The sequence below is a fragment of the Erythranthe guttata genome, chromosome 3 (genome assembly GCF_056151865.1).
Source record: "Erythranthe guttata isolate IM_541 chromosome 3, IM_541, whole genome shotgun sequence".
NCBI lineage: Eukaryota > Viridiplantae > Streptophyta > Magnoliopsida > Lamiales > Phrymaceae > Erythranthe > Erythranthe guttata.
Window position 1 is genome coordinate 15,001,138 of NC_142535.1, and position 22,082 is coordinate 15,023,219.

Consider the following 22,082-nt stretch of genomic DNA (forward strand, 5'->3'; position numbering starts at 1 on the left):
GATCCAACTGAATTTGACACCGCAGAGGTGGATGTGTAAGAAGATTCAAAACTGATGGGTAATTGTAATTACAGGAAAATAGGGATTTTTCGTAATTCAACATTACTACAGGGGTGTGGACGTAATTTACTCTAAAAAATAATAAAAATTTAACTAAATAATGAACCGTACGACTCGGTTAAAGGTGACACTACAATAATAGAAGTGGACTTGAAATTAATTTATTTATTTTGACCCCAGAATAATAAATAAAATAATAAAAAAATAAAAAAATAAAAGAAGAATAAGTGACAGCTCTCTGATGAAGAGGTACAGCTAGCCATAGACTATGGTTGTGTTTGTTGTCTTTAAAACTCAAAAGCCTTCATGAAAATCTTGCCTAATGTTTTTTTAAGGATAGAAAGGTCTTTTTCACAGTACAATGATGGAGAAATGATACACGTGTACAAGTTTATGTAATAATGGTGGAGATGAAGTTGCAACATAGCAAAAGTCAAATTTAAAATAATGAATTGGAAGGGCAATTTAGTCATGCTCCATATATTCCTTTTTTAAATTAATACATATTTATTAGTTTTCTTAAATAAATATTATTTTAAAATGTTCTTTTCGTCATAAATTTGAATCACTAATAAAAACAGAGACTTAAAGTCTATTGTCTAAATACATCAATTTATACATTAACTGCTTAAAGTTAATTTTTAATGATATTTATAAACGCCCTTAGTTTTTACGAATATGTCTTTTTTTTTTTTTTTTTTTTATTTACAATCATCAACTTCTGCTTTGCGTTTAAAACACACACTTAATAGTGGACGATTTACTCCACACGTTTTAACTTTTTCTAAAACTTAAATTAAATCATGGGTTAGAAAGTTATTAATAATGAATTAGCGGTTGATTGTTTATTATATCTCGGTAACTCACTAACACATTATCTTAATGTTTGTTTTCTTGTTTAACTTGTGCAGGCAGTGAACGCATTCTAAACTCTATAAATACCAATCCACACAGTCAGTTTCCATTACGTATTTTAGAGAAGAAGAAAATAGATTCGATTTATTTCATCTCTCTTAAAGTCTGTTGTAAGTACTCATTATGAGTATATATTGTTTGCAAGTCTAGAAATCATATAGTATGTATTGAAGAAGTTAGACCTGACTGTACGAAGGATCTGTGTAAAAAAATTCACAGTAAGAAAAATTATTTACTTCATTTCTTGTGTAGTCTTGTAATACTATTTATATAAGTATTTCGCCTTTGAAGATTGCGCAAGAAAAGCTATTATACATTTTGACTTGAGATCATTTCTCAACAAGTTTTCTCTTAGTACACTATAAAGACACTATTATATGATTCTCGTCTCTTTTCTTTTTTCATTTACTACAACACTTTTCTGTAAAAAAAAAATAATAAATAAATAAATATTCTTACAAAACAAGTATGATTATAATCATTATACTCATAATCTCTATGAAAATCCAATCTATACCATTTTTATTTTTTTTTATCTGTCAAAATGATATTTACATATCTGCACAACTAGGAATTGCCCTTGTTTCTTCACAAGTTCAAAGAAGAGGAAGTGTTGAAATGGTCCCATGCCTCCTGCATTTAAGATAAAGATTTATTTAAGTCCTTGTATTTAGGAAAAATTACGGTCATCCCCTGCGGTAAGGTCAAATTACGAAAACCCCCCCTCCTATTTGGGTAATTACAACCACCCCACAACTATGAGTATTCTTACACATACACCCTTATGGTGCCACCTTCAACATAATCTTCTAGATTCCGTGGAATGTTCTTTAGTTTGTACTCGTTTTGTGCAAAAACGCAGTTTCTGATGCACCACAATTTTGATATTTACAAGCCAAGACACACATCTTTTGATCGCCTTGTTTCAAAATGTGGAGCTCGAATGAGATAAAACGGTCACAAACTGAAGAATATTCCACATAATCTAGAAGATTCTATTAAATTTAACATCGCAAAAAGGATGGACGTGTAAGAAGATTCATAGTTGAGGGGAGTTGTTGTAATTACACAAATATGAGGGTTTTTTTTTTGTTATTTGACCTCAAATCAGGAAGTGGCCGTAATTTTCCCTTATAGGCATCAATTTGATGAACTATTTAAATACTCAATTCGAAATCGTCGTTCTTTAAAAGCTCGATTAGATAAAAAAAAATGATAAAATATGTAAAAAATGAACATATAAATGAACTCTAAAAAATACCTGCAGAATATCGAAAACTTTTTCGGCAGTGTATTTCTGATGAAAAGCCGCGCCTTTCTGCTGAAGCTTATCAGGGTGTAAACGAAGCAAAGCTTTTTGATAAGCTCTCTTTACTGAATTTGCTTCGATTAGGTCAACAAGGGGTACCGATTTCCATCCACTCTCCGGCCAAAGAACCTACAAATACTATATGTTAGTAACTGCTCGAAATTTTCCGTTTTTGTTTTTTTTGAAAAAAAAAATCATTAAAAATGGAAAATCGGAAGATTAATTAAATAAGATTTACGTATTGCAAAGTCGATAGCAACGAGCGGATATTCCCTTTCTTCCCAGATGACCATTGTCGAATTTTCGCATCAATAGCCTGCATTTAAGTTTCGAAACAGTTAATATTACATTTTTAAGTGAATAAACTTTATTTCACAAATACAGTTATTTTTATTTGAAATCCGAAACTTACTTTTGTGTCATCGGAAATTTCGCTCTCTGCAACTTTATCGTGATCCTCCGATAATTCCTGAACCTGTTTAAACAAATGCAAGCTCTAAGTCAATTAACGTGTGCCTGATTTATTAAGACTTCATTTAACAACGTAATTAACGAAGAAAATGTTCTAAGTAACACACACAGTTGTTTAAGTACACCAATAATACAACAGATTCCGTATGTAATTAACGAGCGATCAAAGAAGTCAATTACCATAAAGTTGACTTCAAAAGCATCGTCCGAGTTTTCCACTGAAATCTTCGGATCCGTGTGTAACGTCTCTGTAAAAAATTACAAACCATATCTTAGAATATTTTATTTTCGAGTCTTTTTTTTTTGCTCGTAAATATCAATTAGTAACTACCTGATGAAAATGCTTTCTCCTGATTAATAGAAGAGCTCTCGGGTTTATTATGCATCGGAGTCTTCGTAGTTGAGTATTGCTCCGTTTCGATTTTGCTCGGTTTTTCATCCACCTGAAAATTCCAAGATAAACGTAATTAACAACAAAATCGTTTAATTTCAACTTTAATCGGAGGAGGCAAAATAGTACCTTATCCGGAACATTTTTTTTCCTATCTACAACATTACGCAAATCATCTACCGTTTTAATTCTAGCTTCATTCGGAATTACTTCACTCTCTTTTTGTTGGTCAACGCCTACGTCGTTTTTCCACCTAGAACTTTGACTTTTCGTCTGAACATCGGCTTTAGGAGTTGACTCGGTTTCCTGGTTGAAAATCTGAACAAAATCTCTCACCTTTCCTTTGACCTTACTTCTCCGAGAAGTCACCCCCGAATCGTTTCTTGAATCAGTTCTTGTTCCCTCGTTTTTCGTCACGTGTTTGCTCTCACGCGCATTAGTCACATTTCCTGGAAAATTTCAATAGAATTTCATGTTATATAAACTAAAAAAAAATAGATTTGCTTCGTTTTTCGTATCAATTCACAATTCTCAAAATTTAAATCGCACCTGCACGAAGAGGTTTCACTTCGGACTCGAGAGAGTCTTCTACATTCGTGTAGACTCGTTTTTCAATCTTCTTTGATCCAACTTGTTCTTCTTTTATATCAACAACACGAACACTTCCAATAGAATCTTTCGGTTCGTTTTCCATTTTCAAGAACTCGTTCTCCATCAATCTCCCGTTGTAACTCGCACTCCGTTCGTATTTAACGTTGTCATTCGATTTCGAATTACTTTTCGTCAAATTGTTACCGCCGCCTCCGACAAACGTCATTAGCATAGGGACACCTCTCCCCGCCCATTTATAAATCGAGAAGTGAAACTGATCGCCGTTTTTCGCCGACTCCTTCTTCGAGTTGTCGAAAGATTCCTTTTGATCGGATTTGACAGAATCTTCACTGGTGAAAGACGCTTCACGAGACAATGCGCGCTGAGGATGAACTGCTTGATTCGAGAATCTTGATAAAGAACTCGAAGAGCGTGGGCTGTTCAATCCATTTACGCTGCTGTAATAATTACGGGACGAAAATGCCGGGAGCTCCACGCCTTTCGTCGATTTGCCCGGCAAACTGGAACATGATATATACGAATTATTTATTCAAGATGTGCTTGCTATTTGTATCAAGAACACGGGCTAAAATCTACGAGCAATATCAAACTGCGAATTTCGACTGCAATTAATTAATTAATTAACTAATCCGGAACATAAATTACAGAATTACCTGAACGGAGCAGATGGAGAAGAGCCAAAAGGGTCGGGTTTAGGGGGCAAAGGGCGGGCCGGGCTCATGATTCTCGAGCCCGGATTCGACCCGAATGTATCGGATCTCCTTGGGGAGGGGTAAGAATCGCCGCCGCCGCCTTTGAATATATCGTCGAAGAAATCGCCGCCCGGATTTCGCTTTCTCTGCGACGCGCTCTCTTCTCCGAAGACGGGCTTCTCCTTCCGAGAGCTCCACGGCGACGACGAAGAAGCGGAAGCTCCGCCTTCCTCCTCCTCCTCATCCTCCTCCGATTCGGCGGCGGTGGCTCCGCCGCCGAAACTGTACCTCACTTTCACCTCCTGCATCGAGAACCGCCGCGGCGGGCCGCCGAAGACGTCGTCGAAGTCCAAATCCTCCGAGCTTCTGGACTGAGCCGCCGGCGAATTCGCCGGAAAATTATTCCCGCGGTACACGAACTTCTCCATCGGCGGCGGCGCACCAAAATTGAGGAATATTTCAAAACAAGAAAACTAGGATTTGGCGGGAAATCCCTTGATGGTTCCTCAAGATTTCTTTCTTCAGAAGAAGTGAAACTAAAAATAAATAAATAAAATTGCAGACGTGGTGAAGAAGAAGAATTGGCGAGGAGAAGAAGACAGCTGGAAAAAGAAAGAACAGAGGCTGTAATGTTTGGGGGGGGGGGGGGGGGGGGGGGGGGGAGGGGTTTCACAAAATCCTGAGAACATGCTAAAAACAAGCATATGGCTGTACTAATTTTGGAGAAATTCTTTATATTTTAATTTTGCATGAAAGATTAGATTAGAGAGAGAGAGAGGAGGAAGAAGACAGAGACAGGTAAGAAGTGGGGTTAGGAGGAATTTTGGAGGGGAATAAGAAGATCCTAGTGAGAGAAACTGAAGCCACATAAATCGGATTCTAATACCATCATGTTCTTCTTTTGATTAAGATCAAGATAAGAAGAGAGAGAAAGAATGAAAGAAAAATGAAATTAGAGAGAGAGAGAGAGAGAATGCCAAACGACAATAGGTTCGGCTTGGGGCAGCCATTTTTTTCTCAGCTTTATTCAAATCAAATAATGCCCCCTCAAAGTGGTCTAGTTGGCCGAAAGTCGTGAAATTTGGAACGAAATTTTCAATTTTTATTTTTTCTGGAACAAAATCGGTAACCATGATATTAGATTTCGATTTTTGACCCGATTCTCGAATAAGTTTTTTCGTGCCAATTTTTGAAATTTTAATTTTTTTGTTTTTTTTTTTTTTCTTAATTTTTCTGGAACGAAATTTGAATTAGTTTTTCAAGTCCAATTCTTTTTTCTAACGTGAAAATTCAATCTAGTATGTCCGATTTCCATCCCTATGAACGCTTTCCAGGTTAAACATGTATCTCTGGTGTGGTTTACAACATATTGTACGACAGTGAAGGTTTACACAGTGTACATACACTGTACACATATATAATTTGGTGCATGTTCTTAGTGTAAGTGCAAGTTTTTCTATTAGTGACAGCCCCACGCCTTTTACTAAACGGTGTCGTCGCCAATCTAGTTCGCCAAGTTCCCAAACATCGTGAATGGTAGTTAGAATTGTTTATAGCCGTTACATCCGCTTCTTCAAATGTTTGCCTTTTTCCTTGCATCGGCAAACGGCAGCGGCACCACCTTTGTGGTGGTGAAAATCTACATAGTTTGGTCAAAATTGGGTGAATAAAAATGCCAATAGAAAAAAACACATCATTTTGTAAAAGAAAATCGAGTAATAAGTTCATATTTTCGACTATTGTATAATACCAAAACGGGACTTTCTTTTTGCCTCAATATCAAGAATAATGAGAAAAGAGAAAAAATATGATATGTGGTGTCGATTTTGTGTCGCCTAACGAGGATGTGTATAGTTCAGTCAGATCACCTCAAAAATCGGAGCTAAAAAACAGAGTCTAATACTTTCGAGTATCCATCTCTATACATTATGACCATTGTTATTAAGCAATATCTGTTCTTCTTCGGGATTATCAACTAGCTGAATATTTGCTTTCGAGTTCGTTTTGTTCCACTCGTTCTCCACACGAAAGAAAACCCACTGAAAACGACGCAGCATCTCCAATGCAGTTATTGCGAATAAGGTGATGTAGTTGTGGCGAAGATGGGCTGAAAGCTTGTAAGTCCATGTGCATCGAAGTATTAGATTGCTTCCGACTACCCAAAGATAAACCTGCAGATAGAAAGAACAAGCGAACATCATTTTTTATTTTATTTTTTTCGTGTTTTTTGGTTAACGGTATTAATACGCAAGAAGTGTTGGTTTACCCATTTCCTTCCGTATAAAATGTGTGTCAAGATATGCGGTTTGGTGAACTTGAAAATCCGAGTGAAACAGCTGTTGGGGGAAAAGAAAAGAGCAGGTATAAGTTTCACCCCTTCCAAAAAGGGCAAAAAAGTAATTAAAAAAAACGAAGAAACGACAATTATCTTACTAAAGTAATTGAGAATATATTTTCAAGAACAGTTTCTATGTATTTGTACCTCAAGTCCCAATCACGCGTGATATCCCAGTAGAATGAGTACAAGGAGTTTAGCACACTCGAAAATAGCCACAAAGGCCGATAAATATTCGTCCATTTTTCAGGAATAACGTGATATTTGAGGGCGGAAAGAAAAATAACTGGTACGGCCGTTGAATACTTTAAGGCTGAAAAACAGTACGAAGATCAAGTTATTTACGGGATTTTACCGAACTGGTGTAGCATTATAGAGAACGACAGTAACGATCAAGAATTTGGAAACATATAAGAGCTAAACATCATAAAGAAAACGAATATATAAGGCAAGTAAATCTCGCAAAAAACTTTACCATTCAAAAGAGCTGTCTTTTCTCGAGTATCCCTGTATTGACGAAGACATTGGAAAAAACGAAAAATATAAGGCAAAACGAGAACTATGGGTATTGCAACAGCGTGACTACCACAAACAGAGTCCGCCTCAAACCATGCGATAGTAGCAACCTGCACATTTATAGACACTCGTAGGAATGTAAGGGCAGGCTTTAAAGAGAATCTAATGAATTCTCATAAGACATTATGCAAACAACATAACTAAGAATATTTCATCCGAGTTTTACCAGAAAATTCCGATCCGACGATAATAAAACAAAAGGAAAAACTAGAATCCCAGAGCTCGACATGGTTCCGAGAAGATAAATAAAAAATAACTATCTTGACCGGCATCAACATAGTAAGTAAAACTTCGATAATTATGATGTTTACCTGACGATGGACCATTCGACAAACTGAACGCTCCAAATCCGAGAAAACCTGCATGGGTAGACAAAAGAAAGAAAAAAAAAACAAGTATTGATGGTCATACCCCATGTCTCTCAGAGCAAAAATAAGTAGCAGAAGCTAATATTTCTTCAAAATGAGACTACATCTCAGTGGGCATAGCACCTTAAAACTACGGAGCAAATTCATTGAATCTTATACAAGAGAGTTATTCTCTAGAATTGCTGCATTAACCATTTCAAAAAAGGACCTTTTTTGGAGAGGATTAAATGAACTACAGGCATTTTACAACTTAGTAGCAGAATTACAAAAAAAAAAAATAGGTTACATACCTTCGACATAGACGTAAATATATCAGCCAAGAAGAAGTCAGCAAATGATATCGCCTGCATTGGAAAGTAAATTGTAAGAGAGAAAATACGGGTACAATGTTCAAGTATAATGACATACTGGATCCTCTGCTTTGTAAATATTATGACACAAATACTTGCCTGTAATGGGAAGACTATTCGCCATACAGTCCTCAATAAAAAGAAACGAGATGAAAGATAGAAGATATCAAAAGGAAAAATAAGGGTCATTGCAGCAGCAGCATATAAGAGCACCTGCAGTTGCCAACACAAATGTTACAACAATATCTTAGTACAAAAGCACCTTTTATTACGCATGCTGGTCCAAACAAAGAGGTTAGCCAGCAAACCAGGAAACGTCTAGAATGATCTTGAGAGAGTTTAAGAGTTCAATCAAGCATCACACATGTAAGCAATACATGATAGCATTAATTTAAAATTATTTCTCTAATCAATCAATCACCTCAGGTGACTTAGCATAATATAAACGCTAGAGCATCAGTTTATTTATTTATTTTATTCAAAAAATAGCAATAAAGGCTTATATTTTTCTATAGGAAAATACAAGGTGTGTTCCAAAGTTAAAAGTTGCCTTGCAAGAACAACGAATTGTTATCTGCGATAAGTGGCATATAATCAAAAGCATGTTTTTTCTAACATTACGAATGTCAATGCCAATGCCAATTTTAACTTGCACAATTTAACGACTTCTACGCACAAGTTACATTTTTATTAGAAAAAAGAAACCTAATTGGTAGAATCTTCGACCCACGTTACAAGTTTATGCCAACTTCAACTTGCATAACTTTATGACTTCAATGCACATGTTACATTTTTATTGGAAAAGTAAAACCTCACTGAAAGAGAATCTTCAACCAACATTACAAGTTTCTACAAATAGATTTCTAATCAAGTTCATCAGATTCAACTAGAAAATGCAAGAAGAATAATATCATTGTGTCTTTTGAAGCTGAAGCACATTATAGTTGCAACTGAAAACAAGAGAAATAGCATTTACAGAACACACAAAATATATAGCAACAAAAGATTCTAGGAGAGGAAGCATCTATTACACTGGTTGAGATGCAGCCAACGAAACTTCTCCATGGGAATAAAGATAAAGATATGCTGTCATGCTAGTTGGTACTATGATCGTCATCCATGTAGCACACTGAGAAATTAAATGGATAGTAAGTAAAAAGTAATCAAATGTCAGCAACAGGAAAAACAAAAAACAGAAAGAAAAAAAAAACGTGAAGAACTAACTTGTGTTTGGACAGTAAAGCGAAGTAACAGCAGACAATAAACACATTTAAGAGTAAAAGCTTGACTACAAGCTAAACATACTGTATTGTTCAAATTATGCATACCTTCCATATCTCTCGGTGAGTGAGATGACTCTGATCTAGGTCAAACATTTTAGCATAACCGACATTAGCTTGGGCAAAAACCCATAAATTTATTCCCCATAACCAGACCATCATAGTCTGCAATAACAAGCAAATGCATGGTAAAAAAGATGCCCAAATTGATAATACATATAAATTTAATACTAGTTATCCTTGTATATACTAAAAAGTCAGTGATATGAGTTCACTGACCACTAGAAGGAATGGATTGTAATACAAGAAAGCCTCGTATAAAAATAAATCCCGCAGGTCTACGCTCATTCTCATGACTGAATCCCATCCAATCTGCAAATTGCAGACAAAAACATTGATCATTTGATGACCAGAATCAAGTATAAATTCTGATATTTCCACATCCAACCCACAAAGTAGGCAACAATAGCTACGCCATCGTAAGTTGTAAGCTCGAGTCTAGGGATATAAAATGGATTAGTATACATATGAGTGTATCTGTATCAATGAAAGATGTGAAACTGACCTTGCAACAACAGAATCCCCAGATAATAAACAGTAGCACCTGTACATTAAGTTGGATTAAATTGATAAGCTAACTAAAAACATGTAATTAATTTGACATGCTAACTTACAGCATGTAATTAAATTGACAAGCTAACTGAAAACATGTAATAACACAGACGTAGCAGCTCACTATAAGAGTTTTCTTGAGCTCTGTCATAAACCATAGAGCATAATTCGGAAGAACCGAAAAATCACAGATCCAATTTAGAACAACTCTTCCAATAGGAAATAATGAACTGGGAATGCTATATGGAAGACCTTTTTACTAAGCATAATGGAAAAATATAATAAGCATTAAAATCGATCATCATTTCCACAAACAAGAGAAATGGAATAAGGAAGTACTGGAGAGGATAAATTACCAAAACCTGGATATAAAAAGTATGAAACATTGTTTTTGTTGATAATAATGCACTTGGGCAAGATTACAACTCCTTAAACATTTTTTGAGAAACTTTCGAACAAAAACAACACGTTCACTACAAATTATTTATGTTAAATCCAGTCACTCAATCATTTGATGTCATTTCTATACACTAAACTCTTAAATCCTCCTAAAGAAACTGTACTAATTAAATTCACCAACATCATAAGATACTCTTTTATGGTTCAGGCCATTCATAAGAGTGGACCAATGTTTCTTATCTATCGACTGTCACCCAATTATTGTTTACTATACATAAAATGCAAAAGGAGAAAAATAAAAATACACAGAAGATAAGGTACTCTTCATAATGAGCTTTTACCAGCGAACATAAGGAATAATAGCCACTCTGACACTCTGTAATCAACTCACTGGAATACCTTAAATCTCCATAGCAGAAGTGGAGAAGGCGTAATTGCCACGCTGTTTAATGGTATGGCCCCACCCTTCATTTCATCCGACTCTAAAGAATGTGAAAAATCTTCTTCAGAACTATTTCCCAGATCACCTGTACCTAGCAGATGATAGTATATTATGACAAACATGACATACATCCGTTGAGGAAAAACGAAAACTGATGGCACGCAGATAGTACTAGGAACTTGAAGGTAAATGTTCAATTACCAATATCAAACACCACAGGTCGGCTTCCGGACTTGCGTAAATGAGGACTATTGTTGGGGATAGACACGGCACCTCCAAACATAGATGGAGGTGATAAAATGTACGGTTTTAATCAAGTGAGTACTTGAAAGCGTCTGGAAAAAGAAAAAGAAAAAAGACATCACAATGAGATTTTAAGAACATATGCATTAATGATTATATCAGTAACATATGGCACTGCCTCAAATATGTAATAAAGAGGTAGCAATGCTAGTCAAATTTTAATGAATGTTTCTTTTCGGCAATAGGTTAGAGATAATGAAGTAGTATCCAAATCATTGCATGCTTTAGGAATGAGATAAACTGAAGCATGTGTGCATCAAGACCATAATTTTGAACGTCTCTTCTGCTTATTATGTTTTTCTTACTGATGCCTTTTTCTTTTTCTTTGACGAGGAAGGAGAGAGAGAATGCAACAAAAGGCTACATATAGGTAACGATACTTTTCAGGTGCAATATGTTCCCAAAAATAGGTTCTTGGTTCTAGTATCACCTATCTAAATCGTGCATTTTTTAATTTTTTTTCACAGCGTCCAATCCGGGATCCAAGCAAAATCAAGATGGTTGAAAAATATACATCAGTATATGGACCAGAAAAAAATTATATACTAATCAAATGAGCTAGTGCTGCTTATTTGGATGCTAAGTCCACTCGAAGTAATGTCTCTAGATGATTCTAGAGTATCCACTAAAGTTGACAAAACAAAAGAATCACAAAAGGGCGTCGATACTGCATTCTTCATTCAAACATATATCCAGAACCCAATAACCTAAATTTCAAATTTATTTTCTAGTCCTTAACATCAAACAACAGCCACTTCATGCCAAATAAATAGCAGCTACGATTATAGTGACAGTTTTCCCTAATCATCAAATTTCGACGCACTTAGAATTTACGACAATCCAAGCCATTTGAGACGGCACGCCGACTCAATAATGCAGAAAATTAACACTCCAAAAAAAAAAATAATACACAAAACCACCAATCGGAATAAACAAAACCGACCCAGTTTCCACGGCCATTTTAATAGATCCCAGCAACAAAGCAAAATTGAAAAAATGAAATCAATAATGCACTTCAAGCAGATGAAAAAAAAAATTAAAAATTGAGATAGAATGATTCACCTCCCCAGTCCGATTGTACTTGTGCGCATTGATCGGGTTTCTCGGAATCGCCGCCGGCGATAGAGATGACTGTTTGAAGAAGGCAAGATCCGATCTGGTTATTTTTTGGGGGGATTTTGTGTGAGAATGAAGGAAATAATTAGTACACTTGTTAGTGTGCGTTCAAAGGAAAGTCCGGTGAATCCATTATTTGCCTAATTCATTGATTTTTTAGGGCACACATTTATGAATTGTGATTATCAAATTGTTTTTTCTTGGATATTATTTTTAAATATTCCTACAATATTTCAAATATTCAAATAGAATATTATTATGTGGATGATAAACGAAATTAATTAAAAATATCAATTTTTGACTTATACACATGTTATATATCATTATTTTGAATGCACGATTAATAAGAATTTGGTTATAATATTCCATTAATATCTAAAATATTAGTAAAAAGTTATTCCAATCAATTAGTCCGCTTGCGAACGATTGAGTTACATTGCTTCTTCGGTACGAAAAAGATGAATTTCTTAGACATGATGCCAAAGCCTACGAACTTTTCTAAAATAATCGAATTGACGACTATTCAACGAATTAATAATCCGCGATCGCATACTTTTATTAAATGAAATTTCTTTTGAATCAAATCTTTTTATAATGAATTTTTTTTCTTACGATAGTCTGCTCCAACCCCCTTTCGTTATTGTGTTAGCCATATACTTTACATATTTCCAGCGATTCACATGGCATTGTCGAATAATACAAGTTTGGGATGAGAATCTTCGTTCCGTTCTGACATTTTCTCGCTCCATCTCGCAGGGGCAAAACTCGTCATTATCTCAATTGTGCTATCATAAAGCTCTAGAATGTCACAGCACGAGAGCACTCATCTCGATTGTACACACACGATTGATTATTTGCGCTTTTTCCGATATATGTTTTATTTGGTTTCAAAGACATTTCCTCAATTATCAATTTAAAATCATATTAAAACTATTAATATAGAATAATCTAAGATTATTTTGCAAATTCTAATTCATCAGGTTTAGAATTTGCAATCCAAATAGGTTGCTAATTATTTGATGACATATTATCTCTACTTCCTTACTACACACAAAATAGAGAAGTCCAAAAGTGCACAAGCATGAAATAACAACTTATTTACACACATCCACACGTGTGTGTGCGCGATCAGGGGCGGACCCAGGGGGGTTTTCTAAAGGGAGCTGAAATATCGGGTAATTTAAGAGAAGATTTTTTTTTTGTTTTTATGGACTAAAGTGTACAAAATTCAAAATTAAAAGTTTGGGGGCGAAAATGCATTAACTAATACATAAATAACAGAAAACTCTATTAAAAAAATTCTTTGGGGGGGGGGGGGGGGGGGGCGGGGGGGGGGGGGCGCCCCAGCCACCCCTGTGTACGATCAACAAAATTGCTCGTTGTATTTCACCGGGTGTAACACCTACAACACCGTAGAAACTCTAGAACAAATCTTATTTAAGGAAACATAATAGGATCAGAAGTCCATAAATAGATCTTATTCATAGTACATCATCAATATACTCGATACATACATATACATACAACTACAAGCCTGCACGAACGAAGCGGATGTAAGCCCCCATAGTCCGGCTGCATTATTTATTTAAACGTAACTACATACACAATTTTAAGGTTACCACAACAAGAGCCGAAAGGCACACATATATAAATTATAAACCGTGTTTTACATTAATAATCGAAGCCATAGAAACACCTGTGAACACAGAAGGCTTCTGTTCTCCCTTCGTATATCCTAGAGAGTATACAAGAAAGATTAAATTAGTAGATATTAGTCAACTATTAAAAATTCAAAATATTTGGATGTAAAACCTATAATTCGACTTCTTATAGTGCAGAAGGGACTTACAGTAAGGAACGATCTTCCAGCGTTGATTATCTCCCTTCTTCCACTCCCAGAGAACAACTGTGGTGCCATCGTGGACCCCACCGTGATTTTTATCGCCATTAAAAGCATCTATGTTTAGCTTTATGTTATTAACCATCCTTATCGTTCGATAACTATCGCCCAAGTCTTTGCTCTCCGTCCATAATATCGATTCATCCAGTGTCTTAGGGTTGTAAGCAGTCAACTGGACCTGTCACATTATAAAAAAAAAAAAATTTAATCTAATCAAATATTCTGATGCAAAGTATTTTTCACAAATCATTGTAAGAATCACGCGACATGTAACAAGTTACAGCCATTTCTTGTCTTAATAAAATTTTAAGAACTATAACAACCACAAAATAGTCGATATTTAGGCACCTAACTCTCTAACCTTTTTTCATTATAAAAGCATGAATCTTGAAATTTGTTCGAGATGACAGCAGATAAAAAAACAGGATTTTTTATACTTAGATGGGAAATGTTGGTTTGCAAGACGACTAACAAAACTACGAATCTTTCTCCCGTATTTTTATCCGTACAGACATACGATCATAAACTTGAGATTTTTCGAATCAAAATAGTATTCCAATAGAACACAAGCGACTCCACTTTAGATTTATTTCCAACTTCCGAATGTGAATTTATAAAAATCGGGCGGTTTTTGCTCCAGTAAAGAAAATCGAAAACCTCTAGCCCAATCATGAAAGGCATCAGATTTTACACGATAAAACAGAGCTACGAAGACAAACAGTAGTGAACATAAATCTTGTAAATACAAAATACCCATGAATATAAACTTCGGTGGTTCCCGGCGAAAACAAGGTGTGCGGATCAAACAGTTCAAGAAGCTAATTCAGATCAAACATAAACCCTAATATAAAAATCAAGAAACACACATAAATAAATTGATCCGTATCCCGACGAAAACAAGGTGTGCGGATCAAACAGTTCAAGAAGCTAATTCAGATCAAACATAAAACCCTAATACAAATCAACAAACACACATTAATAAATTGATCCGTCTCCGTAAAAGACGAAAGCGAGCGGTTACGAGGTTAATTACCGGTTGTGTAGCAGCGATGGAGTGTTTGATGGCCTGTTTGGTGGCTTTGTTGATCAAAGCAAAGCTTGGATACCCTTCTTCATCCTTCACCCTCGTGCTGGATTTCGTATCTTTTATCCAGTGCTAAAACATTTTCATCAACCACAAATCAAAAATCCCCATTTTCAAAATGAATATAATTAATTATTTTTATTTAGCAGCAGCACACACACCTGACAAGGATCCGATGAATTGGATCGGGCGAGAACAACTTTCCCATCTCGTATGGTTAGCGAGTAATTAGGTTCGGCCTTGCTGTACATTCTGAATGAGGGTTTGTTGGCAAATTCGTCGTCGTCTTTGTGGTGGTCGGTGTGGTGATTTATGACCGGAGGAAAGTGGGGCATATGGGGATGGTGGTGCTGGTGGTTTCCGCCGCCGGGTGGTGGTGGTGGGGGGTGGCCGGCGAAGGCGGAAGGGGGAGGTGGTGGAGGGTATGATTGAGGCCCGGGGCCGGTGTGGGAGGTGTGGTGGACTTGCGGAGGCGGAGGAAACGGCGGCGGGGGTTGGTTTACGCCGTAGAAGGGAGGAGGGGATGGTCGCGGCGGCGGAGGTCGGTGTTGTTCCTCTTCTCTCCGGCCATGGTGATGGTGGTGGTGGTGATCCATGAGCTTTGCTGATTGAACACGGCACTAGGTGTTTGATGAAGTAGTGAGTGTGGGTGTGTGTGTATATATATAATTATATATATATATATATAAAGGAGCAAGACTTAAGGGTTAAGATTGTTAGTTAATTAATTGCGATTAGGAGCTAAGATTGTTTATTAATTAATTGGCGGAGAGGGTGATCAAATTTGTCAAGTGATGGCTTCGGGGATGCTTCTTGTTTGCAGACACTATTTGCAGAGTTGGATATTTCTTCTTCTCTTTAGATATTTTAATTAGGTGTGTCGACATCGGGTAATTGCCACTTTCCACCCCTCAAATTACATGAGTTTGGCACTTTGGACCCTCAAATTAAAATAATAGTACTTTGCACCCTCTAATTACAAATTCCTCGGCAATTTGCACCTTCATCATCTTTTGGCCTGAAAACTGATGGGAAACCGGTTTTTGTAAGGATGACAAATCTGTCCTTCTTCTTTTTTATTTATTTTTTTATTTTTTTATTTTGTTTTGTTTGTTGTTGTTTGTTAAAAGAAAAAAGGGCAGATTAGTCATCCTCATTTTCTTAGTGTAAAACGAAGAAAAGAGTCGTGAACGTTTATAACTTTATGAGAATAGAAAAGGACAAGTCCGGTCTTTTGCAAATTTCATAGAATCGGTTGCCCTTCACTTTCGAGCTAAAAGTGTTCTAAAAATCTGCCGAGGCGGCCAATTAATCGGTCTCCGAGACGGAGACGATCTAAAACCTTTACGATTTTAGTGTAAATGTTTGAAAAATCGGTTTTTTGCCTATGAGGCGGTTTTAGGCGGTCTGAGGCGGTCAAACCTTTAAAGCGGGTCAAACTCGGTGGCAAAAATCGGTCAAAAATCGGTTAAAATTTGGTTTTCTTTTTCTTTTTTCTTTTTATAATTCAAAATAAAAATTGGATTTTAATAAAAGAAATGAGTTTATGCCTTATTTTGTTTATGTTAATTGTTATTGTTAAAGAACTAATGATGTATGCAAAGAATGCTCAAGAATAAATGTAAATTCAAAAAAAATTATTTTTTTATTTATATTTTATAAGGATATTTATGCATTATGTTATTGGGATATATACATGATGGAGATATAACTATGTTTAAATATCTTTTTATATATGTTTGGAGTATTTATAAATAATATTTAGAAATATATTATATTAAATTTTAAAACCCGATTTATTTCCGATTAATCACCGCCGCACCGATTAATCGTGAGTCGGTGTCTGACCGACTCGGACCCGATTACCGCTTTTTACAACATTGGCTAAAACATGATGGAGGGTGCGGAGTGCCAAGAACTTTGTAGTTGAAGAATGCAAAGTGTTATTATTTCAATTTCAGGGTGTAAAGTGCGAAATTCATGCAATTTGTGGGTGCAAAATGCCAATTACAGGTCGGACATTGTATTATTATGGGTAAATTACAACCGCCCCTGAAATAAGATTTATTTACAAAACATTCCCTATTTTTTGCATAATTACATATACCCTTAAAATTTGTAGATATCTTATATTAACATCTTTTTGTAGGAAATATACAAACAGCACGGGATGGATGTAATTTCTCAAAATGAAGTGGTTTTGTTGTGATTATACTTTACCTTGGGGAAATGGTTATCCTATTATAAATGATGAAAATTGCAATAAAATTTTTGAATTCTCTCAATTGAAATTTGAAAATTTTCGATTTTATACCAATTCTTCCATTCCAAATTCCGAGAATTCTGATTTACAATTTTCCGAATCTGAATTAATCGAATTTGGATTATACATGAGATATTAATTTTCCCATTTTAATTTTAAAAAATAATCTTGAATTGTTTTTCGAAAATTTACACTTATAATATCATAAGTATATTGTATTTTATATAATTGGGTAAATAAAAAATAAAAATTCCAAATTCAGCCGATTCCAATGAGAAAAATTCTGATTAGGAACAAGAAATTTCATTCCAACCCGAAAATTTACGAAACTGTCGATTTTGGTCGTACCATGATTGTATTTGTTTCACCTATTTTTCTAAGTTTTATTTCCACGTAATAAGTTACTAATTAATAAACTCACATGAAGGAATCTAACAACTCAGGAACCCTAAACTTGTTTAAATTCTTGAAATCTAAACCATAAATAAATAAATCAGCACTAAATTATCATTAATTAATCTAAACTTAACCTAACGTAGCACACTGAAACCACAGCAATATAGAACAATAGTAACTTTTAAATAATTAATATTGTTTGTTTTGTTTATTTGTTTTAAGTATAATCTAGTAATGTTTAGTTTATCCGAGTATGCATGTTCTATAGCAATTTGCATGGTGTTACTCGTGTGTGTATTGCATATTTGTATAATTGTATTGTGTTTTTGTTTTAATGCAATAAGACAAGTTATTGAATATAACAAGATTTAGTAGGAGAGAAAGAGAGAGATTAGTTGGAGAGAGAGAGAGAGAGAGAGAGAGAGAGAGAGAGAGAGAGAGAGAGAGAGAGAGATTAGTAGGGGAGAGAGAGAAATATTAGTAGGGGAGAGAGAGATTAGTAGGATCAAGATGTAGTGGAAAACCGAAGTTGTTACTGCACCCGTTTCTCAAGGAACTAGAATTCATCTACTCGTTCAAATATTACATCTTTTTACATTGTTTGAAATTCATAACTAACAACGGTAAACAAGCCAAGAATTGCTGCAAAACTAACTAACTATCTCTCTCTCTCTCTCTCTCTCTCTCTCTCTCTCTCTCAACACAGGGCAACACACAAAAATCCACTAAAGGAAGAGCCGAAAACTCGGAAGAAGAAAATGAAGCTAATAGCAGAGATACTAACCGGAACTCTATTCTACGTGGAAGTGAAAGAAGATGCCACAGTTGGAGACTTAAAGAGACAGATCGCAGATCAAGAAAATCTCCCGATCGATCAACTCATTCTATTACTAGACAATGCTCAACGGCAAATCTTGCTCGAACAAGTCGAAGTTGGTCTCAAAGAGCATGGTGTTAAAGATGGCTCACATATCTATGTTTTTATTACACCCACTGGAGAAGGTTTACCTGATGAGGCCTTCTTTGGTCGATTCGGATATACTCAAATCCCTCCTGATAAGCGCAGTGTGTGATAAATAATGTTTAGCGAAAAAATCGATTTTTTTTTTTGGAAGTATATAATACAATTGCCTATTTTTAATTACCTGCATTTTTGGCACCATTTCTTGATAAGCTGCTTCGAGTTCTTCTTCTGCATTTTCGGACCTGCATGCTGCTCGTGAAATGTCGAATGTACTATTATAACGCCTCTTTGAAGAAAATTAGAAACGAAACTGCGATACTCAGAAACAAAATATCAAGAATATCCATATCACAACTTCTTTTGATTGAAAGAACACAAAAAGAATCCATCTGGATAGAATTGGACTCTTACGTAGTTCTGTTAGATAAACCCGGATAGAAGACTGTAAAGGAGCAGTAAAAGACTGTCTGAACAATGAATAACGGGACTTTGTAGTAAAATACGAAATAAGAATTTGAGTATATTGTAATTGAATCATTCAGATACAAAGACTGTGTTAAACTGACAAGATGGTGGGGAAGGTTACTGCATCGTATAAGCTCTAAGTGTCGTTAGCACAAAACAACTCCAAAAAGAGGGCAACCCTGTCAAGATTTTCCGTAAAACTGCGAATTAAAGTGAAAAAAAGACTAATAAATTAAAAAAAAAATTATATTCGCCTACTCGGACCCGTCTGGAAACGGATCAAGAGCATCTTTCATGCCAAGGACATAATAATCAAACACGGCTTTCATCCTCGGATATTTATCAGGATGGTAATTCACATGAACAATAACCGGTTTAAGTTGTCTCAAACGAGCATCTTTTCTAACCGTCTTGAAAAGGACCTTGCTATTCATAAACATGTAAATATCCATAGTCCTCTTAGCAGCGTAAAGCCCGTCATAACCAGGGTGCGACGGAAAAAATAGCTCTTCGTTAAAAACAGCTTGATCCCAAGCATCTTCTTTTGCCAGCCTGTCAGCAATCCGATCCAATAGCTCAATGGAAGGCACAGTTGGCCTTATATAAAAGAAACCCGAATTATAAACCCAAATCCTCGTTGTGTGTACGTATCGAGACCAACCCATTGCAGGCTCGTCAAAAACATCAATAAACCCGTAAGCTGTCATGTTATTATGCCCGTCTGACATGGATTCCACGTCGGAATCTCTATACAAATGATGAAATGGATTCTGCAGGTAAACTATATCAACATCCGATAAAAGAACACTATAACCAAGCTGCAAAAACTCCCTCAAGATTCGGAATTTCAAAGCTGACACAGCGTGGTTGCCGCCCGTTTTTCCCACTGTATCAATAGCCTCGTCTGGGTCCCGCTTGTACACAGGAACATCGTTCGATTCGCAGAAGTCTACAATCGGATCGTCTAATGCCACTACAAGGTAGTTAGGTATGCCCACTTTCTTGATGCTTGTGAACCAGATCTCGAGCATGGCTCTCACGTTTGAATTGGCTAGGCACACTATAAGCTCTTTTCCGACTGCGACTTCGGACAAGATCTTTGCGAGTCTAGGGTTTACAGTTTCGTCGGGAATTACGGGAGGGTTTGTTCTTGACCCCTTGACAGTACCGAAAGGCCCAGCCTTGGTTGGTTTGCTGGAGACCGTAAGCTGGTCCCGTGCACGGTCTTTTCCTTGCTCGACGAGGCGTATATTTTCCTTCAACTCCCTGACTTGCTTCTTCAACTCGACGTTCTTGTCGGATAACCTCATAATATCTGACTTCAATAGATCTATTTTTTCCGTAGATTCACATGATGACGAACCAACCTATGCACCAATCCACTGAATAATTAAGTAAAATTCTACAGAATCATAGTATTGAATGGAATTTATGGAAAAGTTGAGCAGAAAATCTAGTACTATAAAATCATCTTCCACATGCATGTATACTAAATTTAATACTAAAACATTTTATAGCTTTGTTTGATTCTAAGAGCATCTTCTGAAAATCAAGCAAAACAGCAGTTAAGGAAGAACATAATAACTCAGGCATGTATCAACTGGTATTCAATTATTTCATTAATTTGAAGTAAAACAGAGCTCGGGAGCAAAAAAAAAAAAATCAATTTCCTTATTTTTAAGAAACCACATTACATCCAAATAAACGTAGAATGCGAAAAATCAAAAGAAAAAAAAAATAAGGCACCTCAAAATTAGACTTGGAGCGGAGGCGATTTTGAGCAGGCGGATTGGCGGAGAAGAATCCATGGGGGAACGCGAAAGCGAAGATGCAGCCAGCCACCACTCCGATCCCGATTGCCACCGCGATTCGCGATTGGTAGTTCTTCTCTCTCCGGCCCACCGCCATTTTCCAATTACGTTAAATCAGAAAGGGGAAATTCAAAAAACAGCAGGAATTGGAAAGCATTCGACCTCGAAAAACTACACGAACATGGAATTTTTCTGTTTTTCGTCGTCGTCGTCGTTTTTATTGAGGCGGAGGATTCCGATCGTACGTGATGAACGGTGTTTTTGTAATTACTCAACTTTTGAATTATTGTTTTCTTTCTATAAAAGTTGGCAACTATTATTATATCTTAAAATTAGGATTTGAGAGTTGACTATTGATAAATGATAATTGATAATAAATGGCTGGCGCGTGTGTCTACGTGCCTGAGGTCGTAGGGTTACCTAATTGTATTGACTTCATACCACAATAAGGTATTTTTATTTGTCATTACTCATTATGACTATTAAATATTAATTAAGTGATTCCATTTTAATTGCATTTTTTAATAATATTCCAAAATTATTGCTAATAATTTGCACAAACAAAATACAAAATGAAATTTTTGGAAATAAATAAATAAATAAAGAACAATCCTTTTGGTTTAATCAAACCAATCGATTTTAATAATTTTAATGGTGGCATGGCGGTTATTACATTACATCTACGGTCTATTATATGCTACTCAAGTGTATAAAAATTCACTCGGTGTAGTATTCATCGGATGTAGCATAGAAATAACCTACATACTAGTGTGGATAACCTTACTCTATTCGGCTACACCCGTTCATACCAAGGTAGAATTAGAGCAAAAAAGAATTATTTTCGTCAATTTCGATCCCAAAAGTTCCGATTTTTGTCTAAAAATTACACTAATAATATCACAATTATTATGTGTTAAACTTTTTGATTTTAGGCTAATAAAAATTGAAATTTTCCAAATTTCACCCTT

At 35.7% G+C, this 22,082-nt stretch overlaps 4 protein-coding genes across 5 annotated transcripts; all 4 read right to left on the reverse strand.

Moving 5' to 3' along the window:
* Positions 1–1,267: 1,267 nt before the first annotated feature.
* Positions 1,268–5,479, reverse strand: JAC1 (J-domain protein required for chloroplast accumulation response 1). The gene is made up of 9 exons (XM_012990316.2): positions 4,412–5,479; positions 3,696–4,258; positions 3,276–3,595; positions 3,087–3,198; positions 2,936–3,003; positions 2,697–2,759; positions 2,523–2,600; positions 2,237–2,413; positions 1,268–1,608 (listed from the first exon to the last, which is right to left on the reverse strand). The coding sequence occupies exons 1-9, from the start codon at positions 4,876–4,878 to the stop codon at positions 1,564–1,566; spliced, it is 1,893 nt and encodes a 630-aa protein (XP_012845770.2). The 5' UTR covers positions 4,879–5,479; the 3' UTR covers positions 1,268–1,563.
* A 667-nt stretch (positions 5,480–6,146) lies between these two features.
* LOC105965756 (uncharacterized) lies at positions 6,147–12,488 on the reverse strand. 2 transcript variants are annotated; one of them, XM_012990326.2, is made up of 14 exons: positions 12,178–12,488; positions 11,014–11,147; positions 10,770–10,897; positions 9,925–9,963; positions 9,639–9,731; positions 9,408–9,524; positions 9,113–9,208; positions 8,179–8,292; positions 8,020–8,073; positions 7,673–7,720; positions 7,261–7,411; positions 6,933–7,098; positions 6,717–6,786; positions 6,147–6,621 (listed from the first exon to the last, which is right to left on the reverse strand). In XM_012990326.2, exons 2-14 carry the CDS (start codon positions 11,093–11,095, stop codon positions 6,370–6,372), a joined length of 1,410 nt encoding a protein of 469 aa, XP_012845780.2. In that variant the 5' UTR covers positions 11,096–11,147; positions 12,178–12,488; the 3' UTR covers positions 6,147–6,369. The 2 variants fall into 2 exon arrangements, with proteins under 2 accessions (XP_012845780.2, XP_012845776.2); XM_012990322.2 differs by having other exon boundaries at positions 10,770–10,903.
* Positions 12,489–13,667: 1,179 nt separating this feature from the next.
* On the reverse strand, positions 13,668–16,079 carry LOC105966308 (ricin B-like lectin R40G3). Its single transcript, XM_088815614.1, has 4 exons — positions 15,377–16,079; positions 15,165–15,287; positions 14,081–14,309; positions 13,668–13,966 (listed from the first exon to the last, which is right to left on the reverse strand). Coding segments are annotated over exons 1-4 (789 nt in total). The 5' UTR covers positions 15,812–16,079; the 3' UTR covers positions 13,668–13,964.
* A 3,259-nt stretch (positions 16,080–19,338) lies between these two features.
* LOC105965772 (arabinosyltransferase RRA3) lies at positions 19,339–21,431 on the reverse strand. The gene is made up of 2 exons (XM_012990334.2): positions 21,050–21,431; positions 19,339–20,670 (listed from the first exon to the last, which is right to left on the reverse strand). The coding sequence occupies exons 1-2, from the start codon at positions 21,209–21,211 to the stop codon at positions 19,558–19,560; spliced, it is 1,275 nt and encodes a 424-aa protein (XP_012845788.2). The 5' UTR covers positions 21,212–21,431; the 3' UTR covers positions 19,339–19,557.
* Between the last annotated feature and the right edge of the window lie 651 nt (positions 21,432–22,082).

Excerpts from the sequence above, each read along its gene's own strand:
- LOC105966308 (XM_088815614.1), bottom strand. The coding sequence starts at position 15,811 with ATGGATCACCACCACCACCATCACCATGGCCGGAGAGAAGAGGAACAA. Across the intron at positions 15,288-15,376 it reads ATTCATCGGATCCTTGTCAG|CACTGGATAAAAGATACGAA; the intron begins GTGTGTGTGCTG and ends AAAATGTTTTAG. Across the intron at positions 14,310-15,164 it reads CCATCGCTGCTACACAACCG|GTCCAGTTGACTGCTTACAA; the intron begins GTAATTAACCTC and ends ATAATGTGACAG.
- LOC105965772 (XM_012990334.2), bottom strand. The coding sequence starts at position 21,211 with ATGGCGGTGGGCCGGAGAGAGAAGAACTACCAATCGCGAATCGCGGTG. Across the intron at positions 20,671-21,049 it reads GCTCCAAGTCTAATTTTGAG|GTTGGTTCGTCATCATGTGA; the intron begins GTGCCTTATTTT and ends ATTGGTGCATAG.
- LOC105965756 (XM_012990322.2), bottom strand. The coding sequence starts at position 11,095 with ATGTTTGGAGGTGCCGTGTCTATCCCCAACAATAGTCCTCATTTACGC. Across the intron at positions 9,209-9,407 it reads CTCACCGAGAGATATGGAAG|TGTGCTACATGGATGACGAT; the intron begins GTATGCATAATT and ends TTAATTTCTCAG. Across the intron at positions 7,412-7,672 it reads GTCGAATGGTCCATCGTCAG|GTTGCTACTATCGCATGGTT; the intron begins GTAAACATCATA and ends ATAAATGTGCAG.
- JAC1 (XM_012990316.2), bottom strand. The coding sequence starts at position 4,878 with ATGGAGAAGTTCGTGTACCGCGGGAATAATTTTCCGGCGAATTCGCCG. Across the intron at positions 3,199-3,275 it reads AAAAAAATGTTCCGGATAAG|GTGGATGAAAAACCGAGCAA; the intron begins GTACTATTTTGC and ends TGGAATTTTCAG. Across the intron at positions 2,414-2,522 it reads TGCTATCGACTTTGCAATAC|GTTCTTTGGCCGGAGAGTGG; the intron begins GTAAATCTTATT and ends TAGTATTTGTAG.